Raw genomic sequence first — 12,613 nt, forward strand, 5'->3', positions numbered from 1 at the left:
TTTATTTTCTTTCACCCTTTTAGTGATGCTAAAAAAATGGTGGACTGGATAAACAGGACAAATAGTCATCTCGTCAAATAACAATATAGAATATGTGAAGACTGATAACAATTTATTATATAATACTTAAAAGATACCGTCTATCATCACATTATATACAAACATTTGCAAATATATTATCATGTGAATATAAATTTAAATGACGCACAAATACATTAATGTTTCAAAATTTATAAATCTATATTACATTGGTTGGTTGATTGGAATTATTCGTTGGTGGACTTCTGGACATCATAGAAGTAACCTGTAGCAAAATAAATAAGAATGATACCTAAGTACAAAGAAAAAAAAAATATTACGTGTATTGGATAAAAATAATACATTTTGAAAAACTTGTTTTCTGATGAAATCACTTGTGGCCGTTGAAATGTTCTGATCATTGCCCATTTTACATTTAACATAGCCATACAGATTTGCACCATTTAAAACTATGGCGATGCAAACGAGTAAAAGCCATTTGAATTTGAAACTAAATAATGCCGCAATAAATAGCATCGACCAAAAAAGAGGGCACAAGATCAGGGCTAACCAAAAAATTCGCGCCTCTGCTGCATTAATGCGGTTCTGTTGTGCACCCTGAAACACAGGGTACATAGCAGACATTGGATTTACACATATGAAAATCATATTTAGGTCAACTACGTCATTTAAGCTATTTTAGCTACATATTCTCTAAATCACCATACAACAATCAGCAACTCTGTAGAATAGAACATAAATTCATTAGGTAATTGCCTACTTATAATTTGAATAATGTATACAAGTAGTTTTAGAAAGTGCCAAGGTCATAAGAATACAACAGCTGGTAAACCTTGAACTATTCAATCCAATTAAATCAGTGTTTGCTGGAACGTGACAAATAAAAAAAATATACTTGGTGATTGAAAGCTACATTTCAAGGTAGTTATAAGTGGAACTTATGCGATACAAAATATGATAATATGACAAGTTTCATATCCTGTTTATATAATAATTTCCTGTCACAATGCTAAAAGAGGCACTTTCTTGGTAATCAGAAACTTTTGTCATTATATTGTACGCACATACATATAGTGACATAGTGACAAATCAAGATACACATAAAATTGCGTATAATCAGCGAACCTTTTTAGATTCAAAAATCCAATGACTTTTGCCATCATCATCTACATAATTCCACCATCTAAGGCCAACCATTAATCTCCCCGTAATGTTTTTAACAGTCCAAAAATCCATCGATAAAAGTAGTACCACTGTTACAAAGCTTGCTATAAAACTATTTGAAAACAAACCGCAAAGCAAGTAAACTATTATAGCCGCTATCCTGAAGGCCAAGTGAAACAGCGTAACATATGGGTGTCTAGAATTATAAAGACAAATATTTTATCTTACAAAGGGATATACAGCCCACACTTCCACTTAAAAGTTATGTCTTCGTTATTGTACTTAAGCTTGCTGGCATTCTGGGCAGCCTCTTCCTCCTCTCCAAAAGCGATCGTATCATCATCCATCAGTAAAGGTACCTACAAACGAATTCATGGAACATTCGGTAAAAGGAGTATCGAACATACTACAGCATACTAGCTTTAATCTTCATGCATTTATCGTGCATCTGTTCGCATCTTCTTGTGACATAGGCATGGATGAATAAATTTATAGTATAACTTGAGTTTTTCGAGCAAAACGCAAAGGGAAAAAAAAGGAGAGAAGGAGGAACGAGATACGAAGTCGAACCTCAAGAAACACTCGCATTCGCTTCCGCAAAGGGCATGATTATCAGATTGCGTTACGATACACCTTCTTTCCCGGTGTACGCTAGTATACGTACGGAAATGCGCAAGCGAATGTCGGAGTGACGATCTTCCACTGACTATCTCGCCGACTAGAACTATTACTCTCGATCTCCCCTCCGTAATGAAACGACACTTATATTTCGAAATCGATCGGATACTTCGTGGTTAGGCGCTACGACTAAAAAACAAACTGTAGCGTCAGTTATGCGGTGAATCGCGGCGTTTGTGCACCTACCGTTGCGGACGCCATATTTGTACGTTGACAACCCACGTCGTCTGCTGGGCTCGAAACTCTCAGAAGGTGCAGTGGCGGTGACCGTGGCGATTCGATTCCGTCGCCGTCGCCGTCGCAAGACCTGCGCCGTGCCCCTCGAAATGCGTCGCGATTCGGCACGCGTTCCACCGTTTCACGTTTCACAGTCGGTACTATGAATCCTGTAGGTAATGTGTGTGACTTTTGGGTCTCTTCTATGCTATGTCTACGTTTAATTATTTGATTGTTTCATGCTATACCCGTAAATTTTACAATTATATGCATTCATATTTTAAATCTGTTTTATGCAAACGTGCATAATCGTGTTCTATAAATATGCAGTGCCACATATATGATATAAATTCAATTAATTGATTTGATAAAAATTCACTCACCGATTGCTGTCGCTGCTCCTGCTGCCGATGCTGCTGCTGCTACTGCTACATTCCTTTTCCTGTTTTGATTCTGAAAATATATATGATAAATATTATTCCTAAACTCAAACACAAAAGCAGGCAAAGAAATGTATCACTTGAAAAAATAATATATTTAATACCGAGTCGTTCGATCCATGGATGCCGCTTTCTGCTGACATCATCCTGCTATTCTCGAATCACACATTAATAACGATCGTCCGATACTTTATTCAGCACTCCGATATTACAGATAATATATCTCACACGGGTAAAACGTAAACCGCGCGCGAGAATTTCACTTGGCGCGACCGTTACGTTTGGAAAAATACGTTAAAAGTACGGCACGTCAAGATACACTGAACAGTATCAATTAGCTCCCAGAGTTTTGTATCTTTGTATGATTGCGCGACGACTAGTTTCATTATTGGCACGATCGACATTCTACCGAACGGATTGCGTATCCCCTCGAGCGAATACACGCACACGAAAACTTTGCTCGGAACGAAAATCAACATGGCGCGAAAGTGCCGTGACGTCACGTAACTTCGTAGAAACGCAGGTCGGGAAAACCGTTTAAATAAAAATTACGCGCCGAGACAACGTTTGCTAGCACGACGGTACTCTCAATACAACACCGTACCTGCACAACACCGGACAATTCAGTTCTGAACACGCGAGACACGCAGAGATACGCACGGAGTCGACAGAGCGTCCGACCAACGCTGGAGTGGCGTACGTACTGGAGCGCGGAGCAACGAGGCAACATGGCGGCAGCGACGCAGGCGCGGCGAGTCAACCGCCTAGCGACGCCGAGTGGCGCCGACTAACGCCGAGTACCGCCGATTCTGCCTGTCTGCCTGCCAGCGGTCACGTACGCCGTTACCTCGCGTTCCAGCGCCGCTCAAACGTTCTGGTGACTCCGTGCATGTCTCGCGTGTTTAGATTCGAATTGTGCACAAGTACAGTGTTGTGTTGAGTGCTAGCAAACGATACTCCGTTCGTTGTATCTCGGCGCGTAATTTTCATTTATGTTTATTTATTACCAATAAATTAGTAAATGAATATATAAATAAATTGTTATAATTTATCTCGATTTTTATAGGTATAAATTGGTATTAGAGGATGTAATAATTGAAAAACTATCTCCAATTTGCAAGGATATATTAAGATTAACTGGAGAACTTGGACGAGATTTTGAAAAAAGGTGCTTAAAAAAGCTCGTAACAAACTGTTGGACAAAAATTGAAAAAAGTTTTACGTAACAATAATATGCAGAATGTGAAAAACATAATATTGCAGAAATTATGTAGAACAATCATTATTAATAAATTATTTGTAAAAATATATTAATTTTTTATCTACAATTATACATACATTGATATACGTAACTCGGTTTATTATCTCATGTCAATGACTAATTTGCCTCTTAAATGATCTTGCTTTAATCTGTCATATGCCTGTGGCAAATTTTGGAAAGCATACATCTACTGAACAACAGGCATAATCTGCAATGACAGAATATAAGATATAAAATTTTTAATAGAATAAACGCGCGTCAGAAATTCTCAGACCACACCTCTCCATTTTCCACGAACTTCTGGAGAACATTAATCCCTGTCTGGGAAACCATAAAAAATCCCCTTTAACACAGCTTTTGTTTTCCACATTTGGAATATTAAATTTTAGAAGATCCCCATTCCTCGCCATATCCATAATCAGCCCATTATGATCGACATTTTTTTAAAAGAGGCGAGTTTAATGGTATATAAGTATCGTGCGGATATCCCTTCATTCTGACATGCTCTGGTCCTTGATTTGCACAATCTAAGATCATGTCGTATCTGCATGAAAATAAGACAGTTGTATATATATTGCATTTATTTCAATACAATGTATTTTAGTTTACAAAGTTACTTACGGTCCTTCTGAACTAATTTCTGCGTCGGCACTATCTTGCTTGTAAACATTGACAACATCAGCACCTAAATTCTGCCGTATCTCGACAGCATCACTACTGCAAGTGCTAATTACCTTAAATTTAATACTAATTATTTATATGCTTCATGTGTCACAGATCTTAATGTAATATATGCAATAAAATATTTACACGCATGTTCCAAGCTTTCAACAATTGTATAGCCAAGGTACCAACACCTCCCGAGCCTGCTGTAACTAAAATGCGTTTATTCAGTTTTGTAACTATTGCTGTTTTATAACATAGTCCACCTGTTATCCATAGTGCGGACCATGCGGTCAGTCCAGCATACAGAATACTTGCAGCCTCGATATAAGACAATTTGCAGGGACGTGGATTAACTTTGTGAGAAAAACAAGTATTGTTTAACATGATTGCAAGTTATTTGGCTTGCTAAATATTTAATATATACATAAATGAAACGTGTCTTACTAAGTTACTGTCAACGACAACGTAATTCGCGTGACAGCCCTGGTGAAAATGTAAAATCAGTAAGTCGAATATAAAGGAAGAGGAATAAAAGCGTTAGCAAACCTTCTACGAAGCATACATTGAAACAATGAAATGTAAAAGAAGTGTTAACGCTTCTTTTACATTTCATTGTTTCAATTTACACTTCGTAGAAGATTTGTTAACGCTTCTATTACTTTCCTTTTACATTCAACTTACGCTCTTACTCTCCCTTTACATTCGATTTACGCTCCAACTTTACATTTTCATCAGAAAGCCTTGCTGTTTGATCGGAATCACTCCCCAAACTTTCTCGCCAAGCTTGAGTCTGTTCCCTATAACTAATCCTTTTGATACAACTACTCCTGCAAAGTCTCTACCTAGTGTCAATGGCAAATCCATTTCTTCAAATGTTCCAAAGGCCAAATTCTTAGTTTTCCATATGGTATTTAAAAGAGTATTGCCGTAACCATCTGTAACAAAATATATACTTTTTAATCATAATTCTTAAACTATACAGAATTATATGAGTCTTTTACTATAAAGTAGCAATTAAAAATTAATAAAAAATCTTATTAAAATACTATATTGTAGCACATAAAGTACCAGTCATCACGACGTCAATAGGATTCACACTAGCGGCAGAGAATTTTCACCAAGACGTCAGCAGGATTCATGATCACTGGCATTCTGACGTTGGAAAGTTTTAAGCCCTCCAGACAGTTATATGAATGTATCTGCCAAGCTTGCATCTTGTTATCTAGGTTTTCGTTTAAATCGGCCGACAACTTTGATAGAGAACGAAAATGTATCGTTCGAAAAGTGCATCTCAATCTCATAATCACCTTTTGTAGCATCTCTCTTGCTAATATGACGCTGAACTAATTTTCTTTTGCGAGCCTCTACCGAGTGAATATTTATATGCCTTTAAGATGCTCTTCAGATTTTTTTTGTTAGAGAAAAGGACATTGGCTTGCTTTATTGCGACTAGATACCCTTAAAATTGCTTAAAATGTTACAGAAATCGGAGGTTATAGGAATACATAAACGCAGCAGTTTTTCTAGGTTAGAATTCGTGCTCACTTTTGAACTCTTGACTGCGATTCAAATTCTTATGCATTTTCAGAATTGTATAGATGATAAAAATATAGAATTGTATAGATTAGAAAAAATCATTATGACAATGGAAGGGAAAATTGCGTGTCATTGTTTATATCATCAGAGAAAATCCCAAGACCGATTGTCGTTCTCTCGGCTCTTTGAGAGACCGGCAGTATATACATCCATTTCTGAAATTAATAATACTACGTAGCATAAAACATCGATGGTTCGAGTCTGTGTTAAGAACTGCTGCTTTTCATGCACGCGAAATTAAATGTGCAAGAAACGGCTTCTCACTATCATAATTTCATTTACGATTACAGAGCGAACAAGGCCACTCAATTAATCAGCAATCGAAACCAGTATCAATGTTGCATTAAAAACAGCTATGTTAGCTTGAAAAAAACTGATTGTAAATGCATTGTCTTCGTGACAAAATAAATTGGAAAACTTACGGAAGATTTGAAAAAAATTGAAAGCAGTCATAATAAATTTAAAAAAATCAAAAATTTTTTTAAAGTTTAATCTAAAAGTATAACATATTAGAAATATTCCTTGAAAGTTTCAAGTCGATCCGATTAATATTCACGAAAATATAAACCTTTATGCGATATGAAAAGCTTGTCCATGAACAGAGGATTTTATTATATTTTCAATGACTACATCTAATTTTTACGAGTAAAAAATAGCCGATTTTTTAAGCAAAAATCGTATAACTTTGACTTTAAATTGTCGTTATTTCGTAAATTCCATGTTTGTTTAAATCCTTTGTTCAACGTACGACAACAGAAAGTAAGGTACTGACAAAATCCGTTTGGTTAGGTTAGGTTTTTTGATTTCATATCAATGAAAAAATTATTACGTATTTTACAGATGTTACTCTTTTATACGTAAAAGTTTTTAAATAAATAAGTTTATTTAGGTAAAAAAAATTTACAAAAATTCCTTTTTTTCGCTCTCCTGACTGCTCATAAACTCTTATATATTTTTACATATATATATTAACTGCGAAACGTTGCTGAAATACGTATTGTTGTCGAGATCAGAGCACAAATTGGACGTTAATAACGCATTTCATAGGCTATCTGATTCTGTGTTGACCTGTAATCTGTGTATTTGCATTCGGCATATTGTTTTAATTTTTGGAGTATTCATCGCTTGCCTGAAAGTAAAGTTTTTTTTCGATGTTATACGATTAAGATATCTCGAGCTTTTTTATGTTTTGACGATGTCGCAGCTAAAATTTTCTCGGAAACGCGTCGAAATCTTAAATTGTTGTCTTCGACGAGTGTTTTCATCATGTCAACGGAGACAGCGATAGATTTACGGCAAGGATTTCTAGGAAATCGCATTCGGCAGCGTTTAATTTCGAGTGTCGAGCCTGTCCGAATTATTTTCCGTAAAGAGAAGTTTTTGCCTTGGCAATGGTGCTGGAACGCATCGCGAGGTACTTTTTTATTTTCCTGGAAATGCTGATATTCGAACTGACCAATCAACTACTTACCTCTCCTCAATTTGTCCCCCTCCACTGTAGCGAATGACTCATCAGTCCCATCGCGGATACGCGGGAGTGAGGTTGCGTTACGTTTACGCTCCGCGATCGCGGGTTTTTTTTGTCCGTTGGAAGTGAATATCGCGAACAACCGGTGGTCGCCTTAGTAATTTACTAATTAGTATGTTTGTTAGTCCACGCAAAGTATGAAAAACAGAGCAACGTCGCGTGTGAAATGCGTAGAAAATATTTTGTAGTGCGAGATGCGTCGCGCGCCACACGTCGTGTCTCGGCTCGCAGTGTCCGTTGGTTATTCAAAAGTGGTTTCTTTCCCTCTTGGTATCGTTGATATGTTAATTAAGAGTTCAAAAAACGGGGCTTTCGAGGTTTGCTCGCGTTTACGTGGCGGTTACGGTCAGTCTCTTTTTCTCGAAAAGTGCGTCCATACTAAGGTGACCTTCGCGAGCCGTTTGCCCTTCCTATTACTTCCGAGATTTCGCTAGATACCTCAATCCCGTTGGAACAATATCTGAAATCATATTATTTATTTCGTGATCGTTGCATTAATCTGTTCATCTATTGAATATCGCGAATACAACGGTGATTAAGTTGGTGTGTTTCTCAGTCCGCGCGAGGTATGGAAAAAGCGACGTTGTGTGTGAAGTACGCGGAAAATGTTCATTAGTGTGAAGTGAATCGTATGCAGTCCGCACGTCGCGTTTCAGTTTTTGTCCGTTGCTCGTCCGAAGATGGTTCGTTTGTTCTTCTTCGTTCCGTCGGTATATGAATCGAGATCTCAAAAGCGATGCTGAAGCCGGACTTGTGTCTTATCGCTAGTTTTTATTCTCTCGAGAAATACATTCGCATCGAGATGGTCAGCGTGTCGTTCCTCCTTCGCGCTGCTCTCAAACTTTCGACGTGTGCACCTCGCTCGTGGAGTCTACGAAAACGGAATATTTATCGGAGTACCGAGTGATTTCGTGCCTTTTTCGCCTTCATTTTATAAGTGGAATATCGGGAGTGAATCGAATTAAACGTCGAACGACCGCGCGTTTTTCGGTGTGCGCGATCGTCTTGGCGACGATGGAAGGAGACAAATCCGGAAGCAGAGAGCCCCGGAAGGAGATAAATCCAGAAGCAGAGAGCGACGAAAGGAGATAAATCCGGAAGCAGAAAGCGACGTTATCGGCTGGTGAAGTAAGTTTGTTCTGCCTGTTTATTTATTGTTTATTTTGGAGTATATGGGACTCTTGAGCTAATAGTTGCTTCGTAATTATAGAATAGTAAAAATGTGACTTTATTTAATTTTTTTTTTAAAGCCTCTGTATCTATAAAATGTAGATATCGAGCTACATAGTTCATAAATCCCAAACACTCTCTTTTTCTAAATTCATTAATAATATTGTTTAAATTAATACTTCAAATTGCTTTTCGAATAATTCTACTACTACACTTTCACGTATGTCGATAACTCCATCGGTAACAAAGAAATTACATGGTCATTAATCGATCGTGCAGATAAAAATCTTTTTTACTAAAAAATTTGTTTTAATGTAAAAAAAGGCATTATTAGATTTCTAAATAAAAATAAATAAACAGTAACGTTCAGCTTAATTTTATTATTATGAATTATTGTTGTTTCTCATTCGTTACGTGACGTCTCCGTTCGTGCCGTGTTGATTTTCGTATCGAGCAAAGTTTTCGTGTGCGCGTTCACTCGAGGAGGGTACGCAATCCGTTCGGTAGAATATCGATCGTACCAATAATGAAACTTTTATCAGTTGTCGCGCAATCATACAGAGGTAGAAAACTCGGGGAGCGAATTGTTTTACTTCAGTGTTCAGTGTGCCTCGACGTGCGCGTTCGTTCAATCGATTCTTGGACATAGCATAGAAGAGACCCAAAAAGTCATGCACGTTACCTACGGAATTCATTTGACTACATAGTTCAATGTGCACATTCTGTGCACATAGAGGCGTTGATGGATGAAAACACTTAAAACGACACGATGGCCGCCCTCAGGTTCCTCTCTGTTTATTAAATTACTTTCAAGCGTTTTAATCGCGTGATATATCATTCGTCTTTCAATTTTTGCCTCCTGACTCGAGATTCAAATTTGAATTCTGCCGGTAATCAGTCATTTTGCCCGAAACCAATGCGGTGAGGTGTGACGTGTAAAAAACGCGGGCATTCGCGTAACGATCCCGCGGCCCTGCAGTCGACGTGAACTCGACGTCGGTGTGGCACTACGGCACGCACCGTAAACGATAAACGCGCGCACATCCGCGCACGTCGCACTCGGCCGAATGGTAGGAGCGGATATAGCGCGGCTTGGCTCGGTTCGACGTGGTGGTAGTGGCTCTCGATGGCCGTGCGTCGGCGGTGCGCGCCGACGGTTGAGATAAGCGCGCGCGCGGGGGACTGAGTGCATCGGCAGACCGGAGTTCACCGGAGATCTCTCGGGTTCGCTCTCTTCGCGTTCGCCCCGTTTCGTATACGCCCGCTCGCTCTCCCGCGTCTCTCGTTCCTCGCGCCGTTGCTCGCCAGCACGCACACAGCACAGCACTACGGCAGTTCGTCGTGGGACACCGTTGACCGGCCATAGGGCAGTCTCTCTCGCCCGATGTGACGGAGGGTCCGCCGCGATGCTCAAGGATCATTCACCGATCATCCAGGCGCTCCTCGGCACCCTGTTCACGTGGGCCCTCACCGCGGCCGGTGCCGCGCTCGTCGTCGTGATCCGGGGCAAGCAAGTGAGTATCAAGAGCGGAAAATTCTTCCAGATCTTCCGTTGACGCTCCTCCACGCGGTTCGCGTAGAGTTCGACCCTGATCGTAGCGGGGTATCTTAACCTTACCGGCGCATCCGCCCGTGCGCCGGACTCGACGAAGCCGAGCTACACCATTGTACACTCCTCCGTAACAGACACGCGTCTTTCAGATGTACCTTCTGCACTCTTTCCGTTTCTCTACTTGTATACTACTTGTTTGAAGGACGGGAAGGATAAAGAAAAATCCTTGAAGAATACTAACGTATTTATTTAATTTTCTATTCTTATATCAAAAACTTAGATTTACATTTCTTTACTCCAAAGATAAAAAAGTTGGTCGAAGAGGCATATCTATAATATTGATAACTTAAAACTAATTATGGTATTGGTCAGTTTAATTTTCATTATACGTACGATAAAACACTCTTTATTCTCAGCTTTGCAATTTGTTTATTGCATTGTGCTATAATAAATATGTGCTACCAATGATATACTTTCTCTTTTCTATTTGTAACTTTTTTTTAAACATTTTAATCATCGACATTTGGATACTTTGATGGTAGCGTAGCAATTTGCTGATGAATGCAAATATTTAAATTTTGATCGATCAATCCATCACCAATGATAATCGTCAAGTAAAAAGGCTTTTCGAGGTGATAGGCATGATTGTCATATTTAAATTCGCTTCTTTGATGAAATCGCAGCCGCCACTATCGACGGCGTGCAGCGATTGGCGGGTCTGCATAATCCGCCGCTTCCTTCATGCGATTTAATTCGCGCGCGCGTACGAGTTGAATGTATCGTCGTAAACTCCATGGTGTATACATGTCGCACGCTTTCACATTTTCATCCAGACGCCGAACGCTGCACGCGGCCGTTTGCGATACATATGAATGAAAAAGAAACGTCACGCAAACGACGATACGGAATAAAACGAGAAATTGTATCGCAACGTTCAACCTATCGGATTAAGTTTTACGCGCAACCGGTTTGATCAGGTCTCACGCGCCAACATGCAAACTTTACGCGTATAAGTAATACGAATTTATCAGGTTACTACTAACATATTTATACAAAAAATGTCTTTTAGATAAGATGTCTTACATTTTTTTCGAAGTATCAAAATCTTTCGAACTTTTTCGAGGTGTTTAAAAATATAATGCCTTTCTTCTTATTATATTTTTAACAATCTAGTCTAACAACCTTATGATAAAAAGAATTACGATAATTTCTTTACAAAACTTTACTTGTTCGATAAGATTTACTTCTATCTATCTCGTTTTCCTCTATTATTGACTTTTACCAAATTCTTATCACTTTTTCTATAAATTCTAGATTTTTTCTTTGAATTCGAGTCAATATTTACTTTTTATAATAGAGCACATATGTAATCTGATTATTTTAAAAGAAACTGTCTTGTTTTGTGGTGTAAAGATTTGTCTTGAGCTCAGGCTTGACGAATAAATTTTTGACTTATAGCATAGCTTAATAATTACTTTTTTAAACGTTGATTGTGATAATGATCTTCGATCAACTTCGATAACTTTATTTATTATTACCTTACCGCGTAGAATACTCAGCAGAATACTCAGAAATTTAGCAGATTATATTATGTCAACAATATCAGCACGTATGAATAATTGCAAAACTAATTTGTTAAATGCACTCCTTTAATTATTCATAATGAACTTTATGACAAATTTGCTTCTGGCTGGTGTGGGCATTTTCCACAATGTATTTAACCCGTAAAACTTCAATCTACCTAAGTTGAAACAAGTTTCTATTTTCAATGACAATATTACTGGAAGAGTGTAAAATTACAAAAAGTCTTTTGAATTTAAGTAAAAGTTCTAATGTTGTAGCGTATCTTCGCTCGAAAGATAATACTCGCGCGTCGTTAGATTCTATTTATTTTTTAAATCAGTGCATTACTATCTTTTCCTTGTTCTGCAATCTGGATATGATAGTGAGATAGTGAAATATATTTTTCTTTCGCGATATCGCGTCAATGGCTGATATTGATCATAATTTTCCCGGAAATAACAACTAATGTCCTCATCAGAGTAAATATCGCCCAATATTATCTACGGTATAATAAATCTTACTTCTAATTTAACTCGTTATATATTAGCATATATTAGCACTTGTTGGACAGAAGACGATAAGATTACGAATTTACATTTTCAAACGATATAAGTTGAAGACGTCTGTTAAAGTAGAGAAATAATTGTGACGCGGAAGAAAAAATCCTACATTACGCACACATTATTGATTGTCAAGGATTTTTTGAACTACAACAAATTGAGCTAAGGTCAATACGAGTA

At 38.1% G+C, this 12,613-nt stretch overlaps 2 protein-coding genes, 1 long non-coding RNA gene and 1 pseudogene across 7 annotated transcripts in view; 2 read left to right on the forward strand and 2 right to left on the reverse strand.

Moving 5' to 3' along the window:
- Positions 1–91: 91 nt before the first annotated feature.
- On the reverse strand, positions 92–2,267 carry LOC105840162 (uncharacterized Golgi apparatus membrane protein-like protein CG5021). Of its 4 annotated transcripts, none has more exons than XM_028190664.2 (6): positions 2,068–2,209; positions 1,868–2,010; positions 1,486–1,562; positions 1,165–1,399; positions 382–636; positions 92–304 (listed from the first exon to the last, which is right to left on the reverse strand). In XM_028190664.2, the coding sequence occupies exons 3-6, from the start codon at positions 1,548–1,550 to the stop codon at positions 239–241; spliced, it is 621 nt and encodes a 206-aa protein (XP_028046465.1). In that variant the 5' UTR covers positions 1,551–1,562; positions 1,868–2,010; positions 2,068–2,209; the 3' UTR covers positions 92–238. The 4 variants fall into 4 exon arrangements, with proteins under 4 accessions (XP_028046465.1, XP_012542436.1, XP_028046464.1 ...); XM_012686982.3 differs by having other exon boundaries at positions 95–304; positions 1,774–2,010; XM_028190663.2 differs by lacking the exon at positions 1,868–2,010 and having other exon boundaries at positions 95–304; positions 382–624; positions 2,068–2,267.
- Positions 2,268–2,682: 415 nt separating this feature from the next.
- LOC118645946 lies at positions 2,683–3,845 on the forward strand. The gene is made up of 2 exons (XR_004963584.1): positions 2,683–3,516; positions 3,604–3,845. It is a non-coding gene; the product is annotated as an uncharacterized LOC118645946 (long non-coding RNA).
- LOC118645945 lies at positions 3,823–9,620 on the reverse strand (annotated as a pseudogene).
- A 199-nt stretch (positions 9,621–9,819) lies between these two features.
- Positions 9,820–12,613, forward strand: part of LOC105837187 (zinc transporter ZIP11) — a 33,305-nt gene continuing 30,511 nt past the window's right edge. The window contains exon 1 of one of the 2 annotated variants that reach the window (XM_012681749.3): positions 9,820–10,272. In XM_012681749.3, the coding sequence (XP_012537203.1) occupies positions 10,165–10,272 (108 nt within the window). In that variant the 5' untranslated portion in view covers positions 9,820–10,164. The remainder of the gene's footprint in view (positions 10,273–12,613) is intronic. The other variant, XM_012681750.3, reaches the window with a different exon arrangement.

This window comes from Monomorium pharaonis, chromosome 6 (genome assembly GCF_013373865.1).
Source record: "Monomorium pharaonis isolate MP-MQ-018 chromosome 6, ASM1337386v2, whole genome shotgun sequence".
Taxonomy (NCBI): domain Eukaryota; kingdom Metazoa; phylum Arthropoda; class Insecta; order Hymenoptera; family Formicidae; genus Monomorium; species Monomorium pharaonis.

Bases quoted from the DNA above. Each gene is read 5' to 3' on its own strand.
- LOC105840162 (XM_012686982.3), bottom strand. The intron at 637-1,164 runs GTTCGCTGATTA...CCTGTGTTTCAG, and splicing joins GGATTTTTGAATCTAAAAAG to GGTGCACAACAGAACCGCAT. The intron at 305-381 runs GTATTATTTTTA...ATTTTGCTACAG, and splicing joins GAAAACAAGTTTTTCAAAAT to GTTACTTCTATGATGTCCAG.